At 38.1% G+C, this 27,202-nt stretch overlaps 1 protein-coding gene across 1 annotated transcript in view; it reads right to left on the reverse strand.

Moving 5' to 3' along the window:
* Positions 1 to 27,202, reverse strand: part of MAN1A1 (mannosidase alpha class 1A member 1) — a 147,435-nt gene that overhangs the window by 23,216 nt on the left and 97,017 nt on the right. Inside the window, exons 6-8 of the mRNA XM_027716302.2 lie at positions 9,025 to 9,148; positions 6,738 to 6,831; positions 728 to 843 (exon numbers count right to left, since the gene is read on the reverse strand). Of these exons, the coding sequence (XP_027572103.1) occupies positions 728 to 843; positions 6,738 to 6,831; positions 9,025 to 9,148 (334 nt within the window). The remainder of the gene's footprint in view (positions 1 to 727; positions 844 to 6,737; positions 6,832 to 9,024; positions 9,149 to 27,202) is intronic.

The raw sequence follows: 27,202 nt of genomic DNA on the forward strand, positions 1-27,202 counted from the left end.
CTCAAGTCTCAATCTGGTGTCACAAACCCATTATTTCTCCCAAAACAGCATATTAAGGAAATACCATCAATAACAAAGCAAACTGCAGACCAGCAGGACCATAAATAAAATACCGCATAGAAATGTAAGTATGAACAATTCTGATTTTTGAAAACTTTCTCTTGTGTCCAATTTGGCTGTTTCACGGAAGCTGGCTAATATATGCTCTTGGACCAAAAAGTATTTGTGCAACAAAGCCCCTATTTTCATTTATACTTACCTACCATATTACATTGATCCATTTGTGGACCACAATCAAAACACTTTTGACGGCTGAAACGTGGGATTGAAACACAAGAGAGGAATTCCCTTCTGGATATAAGGGAAGAAGACAAGAGTAATATATATTTAGAGAAGACTAAGGAAAAACAATTGAATGTCTATCTGGGAACTACTTGTAGATGCATCTTTTGTTGCTTATTTTATACTTTTCTCCTCCAGAGACAACTGACTACATTGCAGTTGAAAAAAAATAGTTATTCATCAAGATTCTCCCCTTTCCCATAGTATCTGTATTTCTCTAGCACTTCTATTTGAAGAAGTCTTTTTAAAACAGAAACTAATTCTTTAAAAAAACACCCTGTGGTGGCAAATACATAAATCTCTCACATTGTCCCCAGAGCCTGTCTCTTTAGGATTACAATAGATTAGATTATTATGGAAAGGAAGATTTACATATCTTATTTACCTGAACAGCATCATAATACATTTTCTTGCCGTCTTCATCTGTTTTGTCTGACATCAGCCATGCCTTGAGCAGATATTCATAAAAGCTATCCCCAAGCCCTCCAATGGAGACATGATCTTAATAGGGAAGAAAGAGATTGAACAACAATTTCATCTTCAGCCCAGGCAATAAAATACAATTACAGTTTGCAATAGTGTATTTAATGATCTCTTTCTACAACATCTTCAGTAAACATAAGCCTGGAACCTCAGGAAAAACTTTACTGGTATAAGCAGAGATTTATTTATTTATTTTCTAAATTTTTAATCTAGCTAAAGCACCATAGTTATTTAATATCCACAATATGCCTCAGGAGTTCATGGCAAAGAAAAAAAGAATTTATAGTTGTTAGTTCTAATTCATGTAGTCTATCCCATACAAAAATGTGTTAAACTAAGGTCTTTTTTATTCTAAAAAGAAAAAAAAGTAGAAAGTGCTCTCTAATTTGATAAATGCTTTCCCTTCTTAATGTGCAGGCATTGTTTTTATTTGCTCTTTTATTCACTAACTTTCCATTTAAGCCACTTCATAAAAAAGGCTTTTAGCTCCTTACTGCAGAGTTGAATTTCAGGTTATTTAGTGGTATTTCAAAACACTGAGCCATAAGTTTAAAAATAATACTATATTTTTGAACGTCTGACTGCTCTCACAACTCAGCAGTGGCTCTAGAAGGAAAAAAAAAAAAGACTTATCCACACCTACAGAAGATTACTGCTGTAATACTGCATTATTCTGCCCTTTGCTTACTACGAGAAATGATCTGGTACTACAGATTGCTGTGATTATTCAGTTGCACAATTTAGGACGTGACTGCACACACTAACACCACACAAGTCAGACATTCAACATCAGTTGCACCAGTGATGGGAAAGTTAGTGATGCTCTCAGCTGCTTGTACAAGGTTGCACCGAATTGCTGTGCAGGAGCCTAAGAGCTTCTTGGCAAAATTTTAATGGGCTATCATGATTTCAGCATAGATCCCCTTAATACAGGAAATACTACAACTATATACATATGTAAAGTGTTTTTCTAAGCTCCATTAAACTAAGAACACTAGCTAGAGGTTTTCTTCTAAAACTTGGTGCTGCCTGGTAAAATCAAGTGATTTGCCATTTATTGTGTCTTCAGTGAAAGGATGTCAAAATGCTTTACCAGGACTACTTATTTATAACTGTCAATTTTACAGCAAGGAAGGTACCCACTAATTTCACCCAAGATATCCAGGATGTAGATGTAGTTACACAGATCATGCAGCAAGTCCATGAGTCATACCACAAAATTCTGGGCATGAGAAAAGCAAAAACAACCCACATGGGATAATCCAGGCTCATAAAGTGAGATGCAGAAGGGTTAGTGGTACTGAGCTCACACTTCCTTGACACCTAACTCTCATTTTAGCTTCCAAGTTATGCACCTGTTGGTGGAATTCAAAAGAACACAGAGAATTTAAACTCCTTTGTATCTTTCTCTTCATGGAAAGCCTCCTTTCACCTTCCAAACAGGTTTCAAAGACATGCAAACATAGAAGATATATATTTTTCTATTCAAACTTTACTAACAGTGTCCTTTTCCTCTACTAGCCTGTGATATGCAAAAAATAATGTAGCTTTCTAAATGTATCCTGTGCCTACCAAATATATTGTACCATCAAATCTGAGTTTTAAATGGCTTTTTCCCCCCTCCCTATCTTTTGAATGAGATATATTAAACTTCTGGAAAGACTACACCATTTTTTTAATTAAATGTTCATGATCCAAAAGGAAAAGAGGCTTCTTAAAACAATGGAATATTTCCTATGATCAAAGGCTGATCTTTGAACAGCAGCATTTAAATGACCTTTACGGTTTCCTAAATAAATTACCATAGAAACCTCTGACATTTGCAAACTAAATAGCACAAGCACAGTTTCATCAATAATAAGCCCTGTTATTATATACATTATTGCAGTAGACAAATCCAATTGACGCATGCTGCAGCAAATCACTGTCAGTTTATTGTCAAAATAACAAGGGCTAAATGAATTTACAGGAACAATGGCAGAGATCCAGCAGTGGTTTTTCACAGTTACGGCACTGCTGGAGAAGAAATGTTCAGAAATCATTCCTCCCTCCCCATTTGATATTTGAGAGAAAATACTTCTGTCCTATACCAGTTAAGGGTCTTGCTTGTTTGTTTTTTTCCTTCTGTTGTATTCAACTGAAAACAGCCTAGAAAAGCAATCTCAAATAAAACAACTTTCGAGTCTCACATACTGATCTTCTCTATGGGAAAAAATTAGTCAGTCAACGTCTGCGAATGAAGGCAACCGATATGGAAGAGATGCAACAAGATGGAATTTGTTTTTGCTGCTTCAGCATGCTGTGGATAGACCTGCATCAACATCTGTGTTCATCATTTGCATGCACAGGAAGTATGTCAATACTACATACTATTGGAAAGCAAAGCTAGTACAAGCTATAAATTTTCCTGTGCACATCAACATTCATGTGAATGAGGAGTGTATAAGATGCAATTATATTAAAAATATGGAAATGGCAAAGATCGTAAGGCAGAGTAAGTGTATAAGGCAGAGCCACTAACTGCCTCGGCCACTAGAAAGATCTGCTCTCATGCGGCTCACAAAAAGCTGACAGAAGCCAAGGAAGGAGTTAACTGGATCTAGCTCACAGGTGCAGTTGTTCTCTGCCCTTCTCTGCAAACTGCTGAGGTCCTTCTGAAGGGATGGGACGCTCCTCCCAGCTGAGCGTTGTCAGCAAACTTCCTGAGGAGGCATTTACCCCTTCATCCAAGTCATTCACTGATGAGTAAGTTAAAAAATACTGGGCCCAATAGTGAACCCTGGGGGACACCACTAGTGACAGGCCTCCAACTAGGCCCGTGCCACTGATTATAACCCTCTGGGATCTGTTTTTCATCCAGTTCTCAATCCACCTCACTGTCCACTCATCCAGTCCACACTTCCTTAGTTTGTGTATGAGGATGCTGTGAGAGACAGTGTCAAAAGCCTCGCTGAATTCCAAGTAGACAGTATCCACTGCTCTCCCCTCATCTATCCAGGTAGTTGTTTCATTGCAGAAGGCAATCAGGTTGGTCAAGCATGATTTACCTTTACTGAATCCATGCTGACTACTCCTGTCCCACTTTCTTGGGTAGTGATGGCCTCCAAAATGAGCTGTTCCATCACCTTTCCAGGTGCTGAGGTGAGGCTGACTGGCTAGTAATTCCCTGAAACCTCCTTCTTGCCCTTTTTGAAGAGTTTCTTCCAGTGCTCAGGCACATCTCCTGAACTCCATAGCCTTTCCAAGATGATCTTGAGTGGCTTCACTATGGTGTCTGCCAGCTTTCTCAGCGCTCATGGATGCATCCCATCAGAGCCTATGGACTTGTGGCTGTAAAGTTTGCCTAGGTGTGGCCTTCCTCATCTCGTTTTTATTTACTCTGACAACTCCCTATATTCATTCCTAGTGGCCTGACCCTGCTTCCATCTCCTGCGTATTTCCTGCTTATGCTTGAGCAATGACAGGAGTTCCTTGTTCATCCATGCAAGTCTCTTGCCCCCTTTGCCCAATTTCTTGCTCATCAGGATACATCATTCTAGAACCTCGAGGAAGTGATCCTTGAATACCAACCAGGTCTCTTGGACCTCTCTTCCTTGAAGGACCTGTTCCCATGGAATTTTTCAAAGAAGATCCCTAAAGAGGCCAAAGTCAGTTCTCCTGAAATCCATGGTTACAATCTTACTTGCTGCCCTCCTGTTTTCTCCTCACCCAATACTGAACTCCACAGTCTCATGGTCACTACAGCCAAGGCTGCCCCCAACCTTCACATCTCTAACAAGGCCTTCCCTATTTCTCAGTATGAGGTCACCCAGCACATCATTCCTTGTCGGATCCTCCACTATCTGTGTCAGGAAGTTGTCATCAGTGCTCTTCAGGAACCTCCTGGACTGTTTGTGCTTTGCTGTGTTGCTTCTCCAGCAGATGTCAGAGTGGTTAAAAGCCCCCCAAAGAACCAGTGCCTGTGAAGTTGAAGGTACTTCAAGGTCCCTGTCAAGCTCATCCACTTCCTCCTCCTGATCAGGTCACATTAGCAAACATCCACAACAGTGTCATCCTTACTTGTCTGCCCTTTTATCCTAACCCTAAGCTCTTGACTCACTTGTCATCCACCCCAGAACAGAGCTTGGTACGTTCCAAGTGTTGCCTCACATAGAGGGCAACTCCACTACCATGCCTTCCTGATCTGTCTTTCCTAAACAGTGTGTAGCCCTTCACAACAGCATTCCAGTCATGCACACTATCCCACTATGTCTCTGTAATCATAGTGAGGTCAAAGTCCTATGACTGCACACAGATCTCCAGTTCCTCCTGTTCCCTATACTGCATGCACTGGTGTGCAGGCACTTTACAGTAAGTATTTGATTGTATCAATATCCCAATAGGGGTGCAAAGGGATTCCCCATAGTCCTGTCTTATGGTGACACCTTTGGCTGCTTGTACTTGCTGGAGGTATCCCCTCTTAAACCTCGTTTTGCTACTTGGGTGGTTGCTATAGTTCTTCCCTTCCCACACTTTATCTATCTGGCTATTCCCCTTCCCCCTTCAAATCAGTTTAAAGATCTCTCAACAAGCCCTGGTAACTCCTGAGCTAAGATCCTTTTCCCCCTTTGAGACAAGTGGGTCCCATTTGTTACCAGAAGGCTTGGTGTCATGTGATCCATGATCAAAACCCCCAAAATTCAACTGGTAACACCAGTCTCAAAGCCAGGTATTCATCTGCATGATTTTCCTGTTTCTTGCCCCATCATTCCCTGCATCTGGTAGGACAGAAGAGAATATAACTTGTGCTCCAGATCCCTTGATCAGTTGTTCCAAGGCCCTGAGGTCCCTTCTTGATTGCCCACAGCCTTCTTGCTAGGAACTTTGCCACTGCCTACCTGGAAAACCAGTAGCAGGTAATAATCAGTGGGCCACACCAGGCTGGAAAGTTTCTTGGTGATGTCCCTTACCTGGGCCCCAAGGAGGCAACACATCTCTCTATAGCTTGCGTTCAGTCAGCATATTGGGTTTTCCAATTATTAAAAAAGGGAGTCACCAATGACTACTACTATTTTTTTTTTCTTAATTGAGGAGGTCATGATGCAGTGGTAAGCTGCCCTGCCTTAGGCGATCCCTCCAACCCAGATGGGCCTTCGTTCACATTCTTATTTCCCTGGTCCTCAGATTTCAGGGCCTCATAGCTATTGTATGAGGGCACCTGGGGAAGTGAGGTATGTCAGGAGAGGAGATTTGTCTGCCACCTTGAGCAGAAACTTGTTTCCACTCCCCTCCATCTCTAAAGTTTGCTCCCTCTGCCTGGTGGTGAGAGAGTAGGGGATCCATTGCTTCTTGTGAAGTACATCTTTGCCTTCTAATTTTGGTATCTTCAGCAACGGTTCCAAGGGGATTAATGCCATGCCACAGTTCTGTTTAGTTTGCTTCCTCAAACAAGTTGTTTGCATTAAATATCAACAGAAATCACAGCTGGTACTAACTGGGAAGACTTGTCTTATTTTTTTTTTTTCTTCAGTGGACCCACACCACTGGGTCCAAAAATACAGAATTTGATTCAGTGAGCTGATAATGTTTCTTAAACAGCTACTTCAGAGAGCACTTCAGATTTTTGAATAAGAGACTAAGGTAGTTTACCAATTCCTTTCCAAAATCATACATATTCAGACATTTCCCTGCCTCCACAAGTCATATTGAAAGATCAAAAAAAGTACATTAAAATACAGCAAGTAGAATTATTAGTTTTATATTTGTAGCATTTTTTACATTTTATAGAATCTCAAATATAATGTGAGTTTCTATACGTTATAAAAGTTCTCCATATATATATACAAAAAACATGTAACAGTGACTGAAAGAATTTAATGACTGCAGGCAGCACACTGACAGACAGGTCACAGTACCAGACTTGAGCTACTTACGTTGGCCCCATTGGCCACTGCTGGGATTCAGATAGTTGGGGTAAAGTCCCTCTGGTTTATCCAGTCGATTTAGAACTTTTCGAATATTCATTACCTATTGGAAGGGTACAAAACATTGAACACTGACCCATTTTCCCCCCACATAAAATAAAACAGTGTCGGTACAATATGCCTGAAAATAAAAATCTCATATACTCAAATAGCTCAATGCAATTGTATTACTATTAAAAAGGACTCTCAAAACTGATATCATTGTGCAAACAAGCCCCTCAAAACCTCTGGAGTTTGTGTGGCGAGTGTCAACAATGAAATAACACAACAGAAGCAAGCTCCAAAGTTTGGGGCTTGCCGTACAGACTATCTCACTCCTCCGCAGGATACTAAAATTCACTGAGAATATTTGCCTTAACTAAGTTAACCTATGGCAGCATTATATTCCTCATATACCTAAATCAGAAATGGTATTAAATATGAAGCCTATCACCTAGTTCAGATGTGGAAGTGAACTCTAAAGCAGTTTTGCCTAGAAAGGAGAGCACTGCTGGAAATGAGTTTCATACAACTTGCCCAGCAGGAACCCAGGCAGCCCTGAGCAGTTTGCTGGCACTGTTAAGGAGCTTGCTACAAATGAGATGCCCTGGGAAACAATTGCAGTCCAGATGCTCTGCAGCTGGAGTCATCAAGCAGCACAATCCATTTCAGAGCACATGAAATGAGTTATACTTTTAAGATTCACAGAAAAAGCAAATGGAGCAACTTGGGAGAATGAGGATCCTGAGCACTGCAGGCCAGAAATCGTAACAAAAAGGTACTGACAGCTTCATTAAAACACCCTGAATGTCTAGAGATCCATTGAATTAGCTACTGAAAAAGAAGATAAATTAGCTTATACCAAGACACAGAAGGATTTCTGTTGTGGTATATAAACTGCTTCCTGCCCAAATGCATTGCCCAAATGCAGGTTGCAATGTGTCCTAGACCTCAATTAATGAGTTCTTCTATGAATACTTCCATGCAAAGCTTATTCCAGTATTTTCTCTTCTTTGTCAAGTGTACCAGTGCTGGAATGGTTTGTCTTGGAGGGCTTTGGAATCACAATCTCTAAAGAGTTTTAAGAATAGATTACATAAACAGATTTCCAGCATCTTGCAGCTAGAGCATGATGCCACTCTGTAAGAGAACCATAGACTAGGATTTTAAGATACACACTTTCATTGTCTCTTAGTAGCACAGATGTTTTACATTAAATTACATAAATGTCAAAAAGATAATTAACTTATGTAGTAAATTTGTTTCTGGCTATTCCTCAGTGCTGCCACCCCCTTCCCCTATATCCCCTGCAGATTAGATTTCTTTAAGAGAAATTGTCTTTAAATTCACCCCTAAATACATGAAAATTTCTAGGAATTTGCTTCACAAAATTTATTCCAATGCCAACAACAGTATTGCAGCAAAGCCATTCAGTCCTTATCCAGTAATAATTTTAGATTTGACCACTGCTTTTAGACCTACTGCTAAACATTTGGAGTCTTGTTATTAGCTAGATTATTAAATTGATAATATCAGTTTTAGCTAACATATGGCAGCTGCAGTAAGAATACAAAACCAAAGCAAGTGTAAGTTTAAACTACAAAAAAAAAAAAAAGAAGATAAATGAATCAGTGTATTATAAAGAACAGGACTTGCTGGCTATTTATACACCCAAAAGCAAAGCAAAATTGTTTAGGTGGGAATTAAGGGCAGGAGGAGTTGCTTTCCATGGCTCATGTAAATAAAAAGTATGATAAAATGTTGTCAAATTTTGGAAGAATTAGTTGTTTGACAAAACAAAGTTCAAAGTGTATTTCTTATAGGTCAGTGCAATGGAAGCGCTATATGACCTTGCTGACAGCAGTGATATTATACAGCATTTTGAAGAATAAACTTGTTGAAATCACCATGGTGCTTTGCTTTCTCTAGACAGCAGTTATTATCCCCAATATAATGTCAGTATTTGCTTACACCTCATTCAGCTGAAGAACTAAAGAAAGGTCTACAGTCTGATTGTTTAATGTGATAGTAATTTAGAACATAAACAGAAATTATGTGTTTTATGAGGCCATATACAAGAATATGCATCAGAATAATTTTGGAAGGGATTTTTGACTTTTTAATACAAAAACATGCCAATGTGATTTGGGAAAATGCGACAAATGCTTACAACTGAGGAAAATCCAAATCTCTCCCCACTGATATTAGTCTCCCAATATGTGATTTTTACAACATGATTTTGACTGAGAAGTCTAACCTTTTCAGCAAAGACAGGGTTTCCAGACAGGTGGCTCAAATGCACAAACTCCAGATGCAAAGTCCCAAATTCTGCCAAAATGCTGCTTCCACCAGAGGCCCATGGCCAATTTCGACCGATTCCACTAAGATGGGGGGAAGAGAAAGACAGAAAATAACCACAAAGCATCTATAAAGCAATGCTAATAAAATAAAACAGGCAGTAGCTATGCTGTTATCATGAGAAGACAATTAATTTAAAATGTATTTAATATATATGTAAGGAGCCATGCTTCAGCAGCCTTCCATGACTTCACCAAAGGGCCTTAAATTACCTCAGCCTAGTTCTGCTTAGGCTACTAAAATTGCTTCTTGCAAAAACCCAATCTTTTAGCTCATGAATAGCTCCATTACACTTCTCATTGTAACTGTTTCATTGCATGATATCACGTTTAAAGACATTAAAAAACACTATGAGAAAACGTTCTCATACTTCACCTGTTTTCCCCTGTATTTAGCACAACACTCTCCAATTCTAACTCCTATTTCCACAGTACAATTGTTTATTAATTTAAAATAATGCATATATACAGAATAGGCTTTAAGTTAAAAGTACTGCAAGCAGTATATCCTTCTTAATACGTGAGAATTTAATAGGGTAGGATATGGAGGCATTGTCTCTCTGGGCACTCTTACTAGGATGAGTAACTTCAGTTTTCATTAAGACCTAAAGATACTTCACAGCAAAGTTAATCTCAGGATTTGTGCTGAGAGTAGAGAAGAGCACATTTATTGCTAAATCCCCACCAGAAACTAATGCTGGTTGAGACTCGGGACAAAAATCTACTAAAGTTTCATTACAAAAAGATGGTTTTCTTTTTTGCCTTGAAATTTCCAGCAGCAATATTCAGAAAAAAACCCTGAAATTAGAGAAAAATTAGGCAACTTTCTGGAGTATCTAGGTGGCATATTATTAGCATGAATGTTAGATATAAATACACTTACTAGATACTGGAATGCCTTCCTTATTTGCAAGTTGTAAACAGCATTAAACACATATACATATATAAATAAAATTTTAATTTTACTTTTACACATAAACAGCCATTACAGTCATCAATTAGTAGTTGCACAACCATGAAAATAGGGTATTCTTCTCCATTAAAATGTGACCATATTATGAAAAAAAACCACAAAACAAAGTAAAAAACCCAAGAAACCTCATCTTCAGTTCATCAAGATGGAAGTCCTCAGTTATATTAAAATCTCTTTTTCAAAAGGTCATCTTTAGCTGAAGTTTATCCAATACAAGGAAATTAAGACTCCATTAAATTAATTTCCCTACTAGCTATATTAACACATTATTTTGAGATTTTTGCCAGACATGCAAAATAACACGAAGTCATTAAACTTTAAAAGCAGAGAAAAGGCTACGAATGGAGAGCACAAAGGAAAGAGATCAGATGAGGCTCCCCTGGCTGACCATAAAGGTACAGGAGGCTGGGGCACATTGAAGTCCTAGAATGCAAATGATTGCTCAAAAAATCCAAAGGATAAAAATGTTTCTAATCTTCATAGCTGCAGACAAAAATCAATGACACAATGAAATCACGGTACTGCAAAGATGCACACAATGCAATTTTGATATGGTATTTGTGTGACCGAAACAGAAAACAAGTTTTATGGGACCTAAATATCTCATTTTAAGAGCTATCTTACAAAGATTAGAGTGCTTTTTACATTGGATTAAAAGAGAAAGTGAAGAGAAAACCCCATCTAGTTTACAAGCTGTCTGCACTTCAATCTACTGTGGCTTAGAATTTTTCTGAACGGTAACATAAAACCATCAGACACGACAGAAAATAGGATCAAGGTGAGTACAGCAGACAACATATGTGGAAATCTCTTCTCTATAGTCTGAAGAACTTGCAGCTACAGACTGGTTATTCACCCAAGAACAGGTATCATATCTGGGACACACCCAAGTTCTCAAGTTCTAACTGCTGACTTCTAGAGGAAAATATTTTAGCTTGTTTCCAAAACACCGAGATTGTAAGAGCTGATATAAGATACTACCGGTAAATAAAGCTCACCAGGGGGGAAAAAACAAAATTGAAATATTTCAGGGTTTTGAAAAGTTACTGTGTTATGATACATCTGGAAAAAGCCCTCTTGTTTTTTCTATTAAGTTCCTTAGTAAATCTCAAAGTGGACACATTGAGCTGTTCCTACAGCAAAGCATCAACCAAAAGTGACAGAAAATGTTAACAGTCCTTACTTGCACTTCACCCCAATGTCTGCTGATATCAAAACAACCTGTCAGAACATTTTGATGTAGTGCGTTTTGTTAATCAGAAAAATTTCCAAGCATGGCTGTCAAGAGCTTTTCTGCATGCAGCAATGTGTTTTACCATGAGTGGAAGCCTCTTCTTGTTTTAAGATGGCTTGAAAATTACAAATTCACATTCTTTACTCTTAATACAAAAAAAAAAAGTAGAAATAAACATCTATGTTGCATTTTTGTACTATTTAATGTAGTTTCATTTTTTTCAGTTAGGGCAGCTGCTTAGAAAAAAAAAAAGGCATGAATGTATTTCTGGCAAATCTGAAAAATAATGAGGCTGTCTGTTGGTTTAGTCTCAAATGAGAGCTCTGTCAAAACTGACAAGCTCATTTCAATAAGTGGTAGAACCAAAGAATTGCACTGCAGTCCCTTAACCATTTTTCATACAACCCTCTGCTATGGATGTCTGGTATTCTCTCATATCATAGAATGGTTTGGGTTGGATCACCTACTTCCAAAGATCACCTACTTCCAAACCCTCTGCCATGGGCAGAGACACCTCCCAGTAGACCAGGTTGCTCAGAGCCACATCTAACCTGCCCTCGAACACTTCCAGGGATGGGGCATCCACAGCTTCTCTGGGTAACCAGTTCCAGTGCCTCCCCACACTTACAGTAAAGAATTTCTTCTTAGTATCTACTCTAAACCTATCCTCTTTCAGTTTAAATCCATTTCCCTTTGTCCTATCACTACATGTCCTTGTAAAAAGTCTCTTTCTACAAGGCTCTCTTGCAGGCACCCTTTAAGTACTGGAAGGCTCCTGTAAGGTCTCCCCTGAGCCTTCTCCAGGTTGAACAGCCCCAACTCTCTCAGCCTGTCTTCATAGGAGGGGTGCTCCAGCCCTCTGGTCAATCTTCATAAGCATACATTTAATCTTTGGGAGCAATGGAACAGGTGAGTTTTCCATATTCCCTCACACTAACTGGAACAGCCACAGTATTGCTTCTGATTCCATTTAACTCCATCCTTATTTTAAGATGATAGTCCAGTGTGCACTATGCAGACAGCCAGGTCCTGAAGAGACATTACTAGAGCCCAGGAGATACTCAACACAGCTTTCGACATACAGAATGCGAGACATTTTTGACCGGGAAAGTAGACTTGGACTTTTGTTTAACAGTCTCTTGGCTTAAAAAGAGAAAAAAAGAAGTGGGTGCTCTTTATTCACCACTCCACAACCCCTTCTTCCCCTCAAAAATAATTCTAAATACTGTATACTTTTAAACAGAACAGAATTTTAAAAAGTAAAATTAAAGAAGTACCTATTTACTCTTTGGCCATAAAATCAATGCTGGGTATCTTGTTACTCTTCAGTTATGAAGTTATGCACTATCTTCCTGAAGTCTTGAGATGCAAGCCTGAGGCTCTGGTGAAAGGGTTTGTTTCTAGTCCCAAGTTTTAGCAAACCTATGTAACACTGCAAGTTCCTACAGTTTTTCTTCCAAGGGCACCCATTACTCAGGTCAAGAAATTACAGCAGCAATCTGAACCCAAAAAATTATCAGGGTATTTGGGGGATTTTTCTAAAGGTGGCTTATGACTCTCAGATGCACAAACTTATGTGTAGATTACTCCTCCCAATCAAAGTAAAATCTGTAAAGCACTGAAAACTATTTGCATCTTATTTTCACTCAGTTATTCTTCCAAAATCGTTTAATGTCCTAAATGTCTTGTAAGCTGACAAATGCACTTTGCAGAAAGAGATGGAGTGACAACAAAGGGGGCTAGGTATGATACCCTTTCTATTAGCTGCATTCCTTTATCTTGCTTTCCTTTTGTAATTTACTTTGCCACTGCATTTTTCAATTCTACTGTGTTGATACTGACTAGAACCTATACTAAGTGTCAGTCATATACTAACACCAGAGTCAGAAACAAAACTCCTACACTTCAGGAAGGAAGGAAGGGGACACACTACTCAAACTTCTTTGAAGATCCAGACCACTACTGAAATAAGTTCAGTTTACAGGGCACTATTTTAATGTATCTCAAATCGCTGTGTCTTAAATCATACTTTTTATACTGCTTAAAACACATAAAAATTTTCAGTAACATATTCATAGAGCTTTAGGACTGATTATAATTAGTATTATGTAAGTAAGTGAAGTTTGAAGTGAGGATCTAGATCAGAGAAGCGTATTAAAGTAGGATCATCACTGGTTTATAACATTTCTCATTTATTTTATAAATTTTGTTTCTGAACACTGAGTGCCACAGAACCTGAAAACCAGTGTTTGTAATTCTACTGTCATTCATTCTCAGGAAATGAGCCTGACTGACCCGGGTTGCTGCTAACCCAACTCAGTATTTTTCCAGTAGACCGCTGTTGGTCCTTCTGCACCTAAGAACAGAACGTATGAGATCAGTATCTCTTCTAAAACGTACAGAGTGTACCAAGAGAGGAAACATAAATATTCAAAGGTTGCTTTTTTAAAATTACTGAAATTCAGAGGCACAACAATACTGAAAAGTTTTTTTAAAAATTACAGCACATCCCCAATATATATAAAGCAGCAGCTGAATTTCAACTGAAAGGAAAAGCAAATCCTCAGGGAAACCACACAAATATTTCAAAGGGTCAAAACACTTATCAAAATTCTTGTCACCAATGAGAAGAACTGTTTGTCTCTACAGACAGCTTGTTTATTATACCCCAACCTTTCCTGGAGAATGTTAGGACAACTCCACAAGCTGGAGGCAGAGCAAGAAGTCAGAATTTCAATATTTAATGCAAAATACATAAGTACAACCGAATAGTCAGTATCCTCCTGCAGACTTAGCCAGTGAAAAAACTGAAAGGCCAGAATAAAAGAGATACAGCAGTAACAATGTGAAGTGTCCAGGTGCCACTGCTGTGAAAGGTTTTAGGATTAAATATGAAAATAACTCCCAATAGCCCCTTTGGACTTTACTAACGCTGTTTTTTTTTTTTATGGAACTACCCCAACTATGATGGTGGGTGAAAATACAGAACACTGCAAGAGAGAAATGAGAAGATGGTGCTGCTAAGGATCCATTGAAATTCACCAGAGCTGGGACTCAAAGTGGAGCACACAGGTTGTGCCTGCAGTGCTGAGGGGAAAATGGGAATCTGCCCAGAGAATACAAACTTATGACTGGAATTGGTTGGGCTTAATCCTATTTTAACAGCAACCCACAGGAGTGGAGTGCTGCCCAGCCCAGTCTGCAGATCCTGGCTCACCTGCCTCAGTCCTCACCACCAGCCATCACTCAGACCCAGGAGGGAGAGGAACCTTCTGAAAAGGAGGTCAAGAAATAAGCAGAGAGTGATGCAAAGGACACAAAAACTTTCCTGCAGCTATTTTTATCTTTCTGCCCTCTCCCAGGATGCACTTCATGCGTCTCCTTGAGTCTCAAGTCTCAATCCCCAAGCATACATGCCTTGAAAACAGAAATAAAGTAGAATTATCAGGTTTTCTGTGAAAAACAACATCATCCCCTGCTTTTTTCCCAAAGGAAGCCTGTGGTCCTCAGACAATTTTGAAAGCATAACATGATCACTTTTCCATGTTTTAGTCTTAAAATTATGACCACGTGTGATTTGGCTGCACAACTCAAATACCAAACTGTAATTCAGCAGACAGACACTGCGTGCCAGCTACAGGCCTAACCATGAAAGAAGGTGGAGAAATGCAAGAGCACAAGTAACTCCAGCAAGGGTAACTCACAGAAATTAATCTCTTTGGGACTCCCCTGATAATCAGTACAGGGAGATAACAGAATTAAATCATCTCACAGAGGAGATTAAGCTGAAGATGGAGTCTTTCCCGTTACAGAGTAAACCCAGGGAGACCAGTCTTCTACAGTTACCCCTTGCCAGGTGCCCAAATCTCAAAATTTCAATTAGTTCCACAGGTACCAGATGAATTTTTTAACTCTCTACAGGTTTATATATATAACAAAAAGAAGGACTGGAGATAAAAACTCTGTAATATTATATTTTTAATTCTTTAATTATAAAAAAAAGAAGGTTTTTCCTAGCTCATAATTTATCTTTAGTGATTTTTTTTTGGTACTGGCCACATTTGCATGACATTTTTATAAAATACTGCAAGATAAGTTTTAGCAGGTTAAACTGCAAAAGCAAATACAGAAAACCTTTCTGCAGTAGTGTGCCATGAAAAGGATATCTCAAGGTCCATGAATCTTCTATACCTAGTCAAGCAAAGTCATACAGCCAGTGCCACATATTGTGAATTAGTAAAATAAATGAGTTAATGCAATGCATTATGTCCAAAATTTCTCTCACATAACTAATACATGTCAATTTATTATTTTCTTTCCCATTCTAATGGGAGATGTCCCTGCCCATGGCAGGGCAGTTGGAACTAGATGATTTTAAGGTCTGTTCCACTTTGGCAGAATTGCTCATTATTCCTATGTCTTCCTTTTACAAAAAGTCAGTATAACTACGCAATGCCAAGTCACAGCATTTCTAATAAAGTGTTTATACATTGCAAAAGCCTTCAGTCTCTACATTGCCAGTCTTCAGTCTATTTCTTTTCTGCCTCTACTAGTCTTTCATAATATTTTAATTTAATTAAGTCAACTCAGTCTCCTTAGAACAGATGAAGAGAGGTCAGTAAACCATCAGGTTTTCATTTACATACTCAGTATCTATTTGTCATTTTAAGCAAAATATATTTAAAAATTAAGTTGGTATAGAACCATAGATGGCAGAAAATACATCAAAACGCTAAATAAAACTTAATTGCTTTCAGCATTTCCTAGGTAAAGGAGCAAACTCACAACCAAAAAATTAATATATTCTAAATATACTTTGTGACACACACCTCAACATAAAAATAAGCAAATAATGGGGAAAAAATATTTCATGGATACTATAGTGGCATACTTTAGGAGTGCTCTAGGGTGATCCTACTTGAGCAGGGAGGTTGGACCAGATGACCCACTGTGGTTCCTTTGAACCTGACCCATTTTGTGATTCTGTGATACTGTGATCCCCTAGCTCAAGGAGTCAAATGGCAGCCAAAAGGATGAGTCTCAGAGGCCATTTTCATAAAATATCTGTTTCATAAATTATTTAGGATTGCCACATCTGAAAATGCTTTCATAAGAATGATTTTTTGGTTTGCCCTGAATGGAACCATTTGTCAATGTGTCACCAAAAAAAAAAAAAAAAAAAAAAAAAGAGCAGCTTCTTCTTTTCCCAGAAATCAACATTGATCATTAGACACACATTCCTCCCTAACAACTTACTAAATCCAATATCATAGACCACACTGGGGAACCTAAAGGATGATCTGCTGCTAGTACTTTTTAGAAGAGATTCCCTTCAAACTCCTGGGCTACATCTTTCTACTTTTAGTACTGCAGCTGACTAACAATGCTAATAAATTATGGTGTATGATTTAATTTATTAAGAAATTGTGATGAAGAAAGAAATTTTTTAATTAGAGGCTTGTACTTTTAAAGCAAAAGAAAAAAACAACCAACCACGGAGTACACAGGTAATGTTTGCTAAAGTTTTAACTATTATATTTGATACATTACATGCTCAAAAGATTTTTTTTTTTAAATTTACCTCCTTCACCCCCACCCTCAAGAGTACAACATATGGGATCTTGGTGTAAGGGCCTGTCTTCACAAACACTGAAACCACTGATTTATTTGTTAACACTTCAAAGATATTTAATATGTTTTTGTTTTCACCATACCTGGCAAACCATCCATACTCCTGTTTGACAGAAGAAAGACAGGAACTGAAATCCCATGTTTGTGCACACCACTGGCACTCAACTCTTCCACTCCAGTCTCCTGCAGGAGCTGTCAGGGCAGGGTCAAATGGGAGAACCCATGACAGGACTAGCACAGTAGCTGTGTATTTCTAGCCCCAATAGCAAGTGTGAAACACCTTCCTGTCCAACTTCCAGTAAATGGCAATTAACTTTTTGCAGGCCTAAGTGGTCCCAGCATCACCTAAGGCACCCAGACTCCTGCTGGAGCTCTGACTTGTCCACCGTATCCCTTTTCTGAGACAGGAAAATGATTATAATCTGTTTAATCACCTCTCACTCATCATTCTGACAGCTGGAGACAGCTGAAAAAGAAACTGAAAATCAGCTACCTAGTCTATGTGGTAGTTTTTGATATCTGTTTTATTTCTCTTTGAAAGGTGGATTGTTAGGCAAATTCTAACAGCTGGTTAGTTTTTCAGCTGTGACAATGAATGTGTAACTACTGCCCTTGCCTAACCACTGCTCAGCTGGCAGTTTCCTGCTCAACTGAGCTGCCCTCTCTGAAGACTGACTAATATCAGCTGTCACCTGGCGAGGTGATTTCTAGGGATGCTGACTTAGCAGGACAAGGTAAACGTGAATTAGTACCATCAGCAATCGCAATAGGAAGACTAACAAAAGTGGTTACTCAATTTTGTGGTACGACAGGGAATAAAAAAACTTCTAGGCTGTAATGTCACACAAAACACAAATGTTTTTTACTGTAACAAGTGATATAATGAAGAGGTATAGCCTCAAGAGCTTTTAGTTTGAGAACATTAATTTTGTCTATTTGCCTAGTCATATGCAGTGTCAGCATTAATATTATGCTCATCTCCTGGCCACTTCAGTGCTGGCAATGCAGGAGATGTATCTATTTGTATTGGAGGCACGTGCACATCATCATCTGCCTGGAAAGAAGAATAGAAAAGTCAGATTACTATGGCTAACTGTTCATTTTTTGAGAAACTACCAGCAGAGCTCCAAAAAGATACTAATTTGAAACAAGATCTCTGCTTTTCTCCCTGAAGTTCACCTGTTAAGAGGGCAGGAGAAGAAGAAACAGTCTCCTTGCTCCCCTTGTCAATTTTAGGAAGATGGGACCAATAATAATAGTTTTGTGGTTCTTGAAAATTAACAGTTGTTTCAGATACCCTACACTACCTTGGCACATCAGTTGCAATGTTTGTGGTTACATTTTTCAAAAACAAAAGTTACCTTCTTCCCAGCAGTTTTGCCTTTTACCTCTATAAGGAAACCTACCCAGCACCTCTAAAGTTGTCCTACTTTTCCTTAAGGTACTTGCAGGCAAAAGTTTAAAATGTTCAACAATCACAGGATGCTATCCAGTGGGCTGATCTTCATCGAGGTGACCATCTGACAGGCAATTTCTCTTGAAACTGGACAGAACAGCAACAGAGACTGAAGAGCACTATTAATGTAAAACCAGAAATTGAGCAGAAGATGCATGAAGTACAGGATTTCCAATACCAACGTGTGCTATGGCCTATGCCAGGACAGGTTCCCACCTCCCAGAAGGATCAGTCAGCAGTGGAGGACACAGGGGAGGCAAGAGACTTCTATCTGCTCCACGTCCAAGTCATAGTACATGAACGTTCACTAAGTATTCTCTGTGATGAAATGTGTCTGCTCGTGATTAAGTCAGAGTGGTGATGGCTGCCGGGGAAGCACTGAAGTGAGTGGACACCACAGTGAGTGGGAACAGCTGCACAGGGAGTAGGAGGAGCTGAGACCCAGGTGGAGAACAAAATGCCAGAGAGAACCAAGATGAAGAGGAAACAATCTCATCTGCCTCTGGAGAGCAGCAGAGAATAAGCAAAGGCCAGCGAAACTGCCTGTGGGAAGATCATGCTTCACTGTACGCATTGAAGTCTGACAGCGGTGGAGAATAAAAATAAATCACCTCCTCCATGGGCTCCAAAAACCACCAGACTCCATTAGGTACTTCTTTAGCGTCTGATATACAGTTTTTGAACATCTGGATCTAGTGATACTGTGTCTATTGATGCTTAAAATAATCAGAGTATCTTATTTTTACCAGTCCATTCAGACTGTTGGGCTGCTTTATTTACATCAAATTCCTGCAACATTTCTCTGTGGAAAAAGGCTGAATTTCTTCAGAATTTTACAGGCAGGGTTTGTACAACCCTTTCCTTATGGCTGTCTGCCTACTGACACTTCTCATGTTACTGGTGCTCTAAAGGGGCATCAGAGCTTGTGGAATTGTCACTCTGCAGCAAACCCACAGAGCAGTAAGCTCACATGTACACACCCGCATGGAGGAGTATGAGAAAGGGAGAGACAATTAGTAGTCAGGCAGTACATGATCTGAAATATCACTATGAGACATGTCAAGTGCTTAAAGGTAATTTTCAGTGTCACCATCTAAAAATGTACTAAAACTGTACTTGTTACTATAATAATTTCTGATAAAAGTTATCTGAGCACAGCACAGACCTACATGTCTCCCACAACACACTAATGAATAAACTAAACAATTCAAGCATGCTACTAGTTTATGCGCTAAGGTTTAATTAATCAATTCCAAAGGCTAAAAAAGCAAGAGGGAATACAAAACAACAGAGCAAGGCTAGAAATAATAAATACTAGCATAGACTACTTTTAATCAAGTCCCCAAAGAAAAGTGAAAATAACAGGAAATGAAAAATCATGAATGGAATTTCACAGTTCTGCCATCCATGCAATAAGTGAAGATGGTGTAAAAGAAGGTGATATTAGAATGAAATTCCCTACTGTAGCAAGTGGTCTAACTCAGTGTCACTGACAACCAAAAAACTCACAAAACCAGACCCAATGAAACGACAAGCCTCTCCAACTCCAAAAAAACCCAAACCAAAGCAAGAGAAATTAGCTCCTGAGAAGCCAATGGAAAACACCTTCTTAACAAATCCACTGCGAAGGAAAATAATTAAGAATTCTGGAAGAGTCCATGAGAAATGCTATTTATATATGTTCTTTTCCTCTCTGCCATACCTTTTAATACTAAAAGACAAACTAACTGTTTAAGTTTAAAGCTTATTTCAGAACTTTACATCTCACATTAAAAGTCCTTGCTGCCTTAAACCACAATAGCCACCGCATTCAGCACTCTTGATAATTTCTTTTTTTCTTCTTGCTGGCCCTAAAACTCTCCTCTTGCTCTCCCAGTTGACCTTCTTGTTACCAGATGTTCTTCCCTTTACTGCCAGTCACTGGAGATCTTTGAGTGGTCTCCACACAGCCTCAAGTGGAAAGCAGCAAGACGTGTTTGTATGATGGAGATCCTGCAACAGCAATCCCCTCCATTTTGGGTTGAGGACACTCACAACCCAATCAAAGATATTAGTGTACTGAAATATTGTGATAACAATGGCTTCTCAATCACAAGAGCAGTAGTCACATTTTTAAGGAAAGCCACAACCGATCTTCTGGACGGGACAAAATCCCATTATTTGCTCTTTGCAGTATGATGAGGACCTATAAGGAAGGGTAAAGATTCAAAGGACCAAAACAAGGATGGCAAGTGACAGCTATATGAAACTTCTCAGCCACTAATTCCCACTTTTCCACTTCATAGCACTAATTTTTCAATACCCCAAATAGTCCTAATCTCAAACTCAGTAATTTTAAATATATTAGCATCACCTTGTTTACACAATTCATATTCATTCCTTACCATCAGATGATAAAATTAAAAAGCGGGTTTAATCTTTTACTTCTCTGAAATCAATTAGCTTGTATTAGCTTCTCATGTCATGAAAATATTTTATATGGGTTCACAGTCATTTAAGTCAAAAAGTCTATCAAAGCATCTAGTCACATTTTTTGTGCTCGATATTACATGCGGTGCCATCAAACATTTGAATCATAGAATCAAAATCATTACACTAACTGCATGGCTCCATTATTAAAAATAAGGGGCTGACAAGTTGCAAAGGTCTGTTTCAAGCAGTTTTATAGCTACCATTCATTGTAAGGAGACTACGTCAAAGGCTTGCTGACTGACAGTCAATTATTTCTCCTTCTAATACAAGCTGTTGGATCAACAGTGGTTTCAAATACTGGACGGCTTGTCACAAGACTTGCAGCTGTGATATTCATCTGATATTAACATTAACTTACAAATGCTGTAAATTACACTTGCATATGCATTTACAGATACGTGTATCAATCTAAACATGTACAATACAGAGACACCACTGTTGTCAAGGGAAACCTCTCTTCAGTATCTGCTTTCACAGATGCTGTGACAGCTGTATGAAACACTACTGAAATGGCATTTTGGTTCACTGAAAGGGACAGCTTCTCCACATAAAAAATACTGAAGTAGCCTTTTTCAGACTAGTGTTGTTAAAGACATAATCTGTTTTGACAAATGCTTTAAGAAAAGTATAAATGTCCCCTTTTTCCAGTCTGCTTCAATCTCCTTGTTCCTCTTTACCCATACACTGCTGTGTCACATAAATCCATTTGTTCTAGGATCAGATAAACATTTGTTTTTCTCAGTGCCAGTCACTAAGGGCTTGATCCTTACTCACAGCCAACTGAAAGACTCCTGGTGGCTTCAACAGGCAGTGATCGAGCATTAAAATCCTGTAACTGTCATTAAACCTGTTGCAGAGACGACAAGTTAATATGAATATGGGGATACCCAGCAGCTAGATTGAAACACCAGTATCACAGTATAAATCATTTCTGCTAACACCATTCAGATTTGGGAACTGAGATCTGCTTCTCTTTCTGGAAATCAGTTAACACAATGCAAAAGAAGGACTCTGGTTTCTAGTTTCTTTCCGCAGCAAATGACACATTTACTTATGCCCAGTTTTATCCTTCAATGCCTATTAGCTATATAAAGGTCAAGATTGAAATCAATTATTTTAAAGAAGTACTTATTTACATACAATTTACATATTTTTTCCTACTTTATAGATTTATGGAAGATACCTATTATTCAGTACAATTCAGGCAATTTAACTACAAAGAGCCATCCTTATTTTTTTCAAATGACATTAGTTTCAGGCATATCACTAGGCTAGAGAAGATATACATGCTATTTATCAGTTTCTGATTCTGAATGTTATGCTTGTGCTCCCTGTTCAATAAACATTAAATTTTATTTTATTGATTCACATATTTATAGATGAATCAAATCCCTCATTGTTTGTGTCATCAAGGAAAATAAACCAATGCCTAAAATATGATCAAATTCATTAACTAAGGTATGATAAAGAATATTTCCTGCTGTGTAGCAGGCAAAAAAAAAAAGAAAAAGGCGACGAATGACACATAATCTAATACACATCTGATTTTCACCTGAGGAAATAAACCTATTCCACTTTTCTGGTAAGTCTCAATTATCAGTTATTCAATTGTGTTCCACCAAACCCCGAACTTCACTATCAATCAACTATTACTTCAAACAACAAATACTTTTTACACAGCTGCTGCTCATACTATAGATGAAACCAATGATGCTGATTATCTCAAATGGTGAGGCACAGCACAATACAGCTTAATTCCCAGATTTGCACTAAAAATTATGACCCAGGACAGTCTGATTTCACCATAAAGAGAAGAAAAAGAAAAGAAAAGGACAAACATTACCTCGAAAACTCAGTAAAGTCAGATTATGCGAGACTCTTTTAAACAAAAAGTAATTTTGTTCCATAATCTTTTTTTCAGGAATCCATGTATTAAATTATGATACAAGGACTTTACTTCAGTGAATATCCTGAAGAAGGAAAGGAGTTTTCCATCCAATTACCTAACAATTCAATAGAGCTGCAAAAGGCTGAAGGACATTTGCTACCTTGGCAGAGCAGAAAAATGAGAAGTACCAAACATTTCTTCTAAAAGTACTTTAAAATGTAATCACAATCCATGCACTAATACTCATGACCACACTGAAGATATTCCTTGGAGGATTCTGTAAACCAGATTATCAGATAATAAAGGACCTAGCATGAAGTAGTCAAATAAGCTTTTCTTAACAATAATGGGATTTTAATCAATACAACGAAAATAATATAATAAAGGATGAAGTGAAATCAGGATGAAGGGATTACTATTTAAAATAATTGAACAATAAAAAGGCTCAGAAAACCCCACACACTTCTGGAATCCTGCTGGAGACAGTATATGTACTGTTTGTTCCTGCACCAGCATACAATGTTTCATTAACCATGCTGAAAAAGTTGCTGCATATTAAACAATGCACACAGAGAAAGTACCTTACTATTTTTCTTTTATAAATTATCAATGAGAACAATGATGCTATAGTTTTATAAAGCATTTAAGAAAATCAGGCTTCTGTCCCAATTTCAGCAAAACACTTGGTCAAAGGTTTTAAGTGTTGTTTGTAATCTTTCTTTGCTTTTAATGGCTTTAGTGCAAGAATCACTATTTTAAGCTTTTTTATTTTCTGCCTTTTTTACTTTTTTCCATTTTTGTATTTCCTGGTGTAGACTGGAATAATATAACGTGGAATATTTTGCAAGGACTGTCATGTAAGAAGCACCATATCTGTTCTTCAACTACAATTCCATGTCTGGAATGGAGTATATTTGGGATAGATATGGCATACTAGTTAGTTTTTTTGAAACTTTTGAAAGATAATGTCAGTCAAAATAAGTACTTTTGGTTAGGTGCACAATTGTCTTTTTAGTACCAGAGAGACTTTGAACTCAAAAGCCATCAAAATAAACTATTTTAGGTCTCTTAAAATAGAATAGGTCTACTTTATTAAAAGTATTTATTTCTTGTCTCGTTATATTACATATTTTGGAGTCTAAGAGCAACACCCTGGCCCAAGTCAAAATGATCAGAGTAAATAAAAAAAATTGAGATGACTCCCTTTTCTGACCCCCATCTCTTTCAGGTAGGCAGATTTCCAAAGGGTGTCTTCAAGGGCCAGCAACCAGAGTCCAAATTTTCTGTGATGTGTGAGTGAATGCAGGGATAGAATGCAAGCTCTCTTCTCCTCCCTAACAAGCAAGCACGAAGAACCATCTCTGCTACAGCTGCAGTCCCTGTGGACAGTAACAGGTCTTTCTCTAATCCTCTAAAGTACCCAAGACACGTTTAGTCAATTCATGACTGATTAACAACAAACTAATCTGGCTTGCAAACAAAATGCTATACAATCACAAAGGATTATGAAGGGAAAAGAGGAAAAAGTAAGCTGGTTGTTTACTTCAAAGAGGCTCAAGAGATATGGAAACAGTCTCCCACATCAGCGAATCAAGTACTGATATGGTATAGAATAATACAAAAATACATTAAAGTGATAGTGATGCCACAGTTCTGTCCAACGTTTGTTTTCTCTTTCTGTTGTGCTTGAGTGAGGGGAAATAAACAGAATGCTGAGTGAATACCAGAGCTGTTCTGAGAAGACAAGTATTTTGCTGGCTCAAAAAAACGGAATGTATATGGAAAAGAGCTCTGAAGTACCCATGAGACTACCACCTAGGATTAGAATATTCTACAGAAGCATCCCCAAGAGCTTGGAGAAGCAGGTCTGGGAAAGAAGATTATAGAAATGAGCAGGCTATACGGGGAAATGCAAACAAGGCATGTCATGGGGTGCATGATGTGAGTTAAATGTAAATTGAGGAATGAGGGTGATGTAAGGCCTATGTTATTCACTCATGGAAAGGCCTTCCTTGATCTGCATCCAATACCGGATGTCAACTACATTTCAAGAAAGACAGGGAAAAAATTTAGAAAGCTTAGAGAAGAGTAAAAAGAACTCCCAGGAACACAAATGGCAGGATTGAGAGGAGAGTCATCTTGTCAACAGTAGATTAAGCATGTCAATTAAGCAAGTCTTCCAACACATAAAAGGGGATAAATCTTTCACCGAAATACTGAAGTATTTAAGTTTCAGAATAAAAAGTACACACAATAACGCTCAAAGAAACCTCTCAAGAGTGAATACACAGAAGCATTGGAATAAGCTCCCTCTGAAAAGCAAGGAATCCCCATGTTGCAGTTCTTGAAGAAATGGCTAGACAGACATCCGCTTGTGATAACTTAGATGGTACTTGGGTGTCCAGTATTGAAACATATGGATTGATGACAGGATTTCTGTCTTATTTTGTGTGTTTAAATCATTCCTGAATCATCCCCAAAACCATCTGATAAAGCAATACAAAACTAAATCATACATTCTTGAGGAAATAAGTTTGTTTAAAAATTGTAATAAAGATTTTACAGCATCCCATTCCTGCGCATTACAGGAGGAGGGAAGCAAGTAAAGCCCATAAGGAGTCTTTTCGAAATTTTTAAGGTATGCCTTATCAAAGCATCTGTGATATGTCATTCAGAAGAAACAGTATATCATGCAAAAACTGGACAGTTCAGATTTCATTAAGTGGAGAAAAAGAAGCAAGTTTGAACCATTGTCTAAAGTTTACTTACTCAAAAGCAGGCTTGTGAACTAGTACTACTCATGAAAATCTCAGATGCTAGTAAACTTTAACCATACAATAGGCTGAATACCAAACCGACAGATTTAAGCCTTCAAAAACCGGCTCAAAAGCTATTAGCCATTAAAACAGTGCTGACAAACTTAGTTAAGCAAAACTCAATTAATTTACAAAAAGAATTCTGGGTAGAAGATAACAAAAATAGCTTAATTATGGCCTCAGTAGAATATTATGACATGATGCAAAATGACATTGCTGAAAGACTGCATGTTCTAATGCCTGTTAGAAAACATTCATTTGAAAAGAATTAAAATAAAAATTATATACTTTTAAAATCTTTTTTGCTCCAATAAATTTGATTACCTAGAGAGGATGCTGTATGACATGAAATGGACAACCTGAAAGGTCAACCAGAAAGACTGTCAAACTTGCTGCACCAACCACAATTTGCTGGCATGTATTTAAAACACATAAGCCTCTTCAAGGCAAAGTATTGAATCAAGACATTTACATTAATGGGCCTTTGACTAATACTCAGTTTTCTTATACAAAACAGAAACTGCACAACATGAGCACCATTACAAGATATATAGCATATGGATACCATTAAGGCTCAATTATAATGAGTACTTGCTCATTTATTTCTCTAAGCAGTACTGCAATGAATGTAGCAGCAGTTTCACAGGTGTCAGCTGGAAATAGTAGCCTTTCATTTAACTTGCTGAAAGACTGGTCCCTCCTATTAACTTCCTCCTAAAGATGTGTCAGTGTTATAACAATAAAAATGTCATTTTAACATGAAGTTTAAACCAATGAAGGCAAATTTCTGGAACAAACTACTCAGATGTCTTGCTAGTCTCTTTTTATTTCCTTCTCAATAGGTCTCAAACTACCTCATCATTATACAAGTCTCATTTTGTCTTTACTCTCTGCTATATGGATTCCTACAGCGACATCCATGTATCTATGGCATTTACTGCTGGGGTTTTATTACTGCTTGTTGGTGAGCAGCAGATTGTCTAATACAGAGCAACAGACTATTCTGGTAAGTCTTTTAAAATTACACTCAGTTATACCATATCCTCTAAGCCAAGTCTACTCTGTTAGGTTATGATGTACTACAATGAGCAAGGTCTGCTCATTAAAAAGAAGGAAAAACAATGACACTCAGATTTTAATGTGAGATTAAAGCGAGAACACAATTTATTTTGGATGTTGGCTAGGTGCATCCACCTAACTCAACACTTAGATAAGAGTCCACACCAGCCCACTGGACTAAGAAGTCAGGTTGAGTGTTTTCTGCAACATAAAGACATGCTAGTGAGCTGTAACTCTTCCCCGCCCTTAAAAAAATCAGTCTGTAATGAGTTAAAGGTCAGCCAGAGCGGAACATGATCATGAAGGTATTGCTTACTGGGTTATTCATTCTTAAGGTTGACTTGCCAGGCATTAGATCTCTGCTATAGTAATTCCAAATTATTTGGCAATATTAGGGAAAAAACAGCAAGTCAGCCTATACAGCATCAAATAATCACCCTAACACTGGCAGGCTCCAATAGCAAAAGGAGCACTTGCATCGAATGCTCACTGAGCCGTAACATTGATATGATAATGACAAACAGTTATTTTGAAAGCAAACAGGATTTT

This window comes from Pipra filicauda, unplaced genomic scaffold (genome assembly GCF_003945595.2).
Source record: "Pipra filicauda isolate LSUMZ 115617 unplaced genomic scaffold, ASM394559v2 scaffold349_size1355687_pilon, whole genome shotgun sequence".
Classification (NCBI taxonomy): Eukaryota; Metazoa; Chordata; class Aves; order Passeriformes; family Pipridae; genus Pipra; species Pipra filicauda.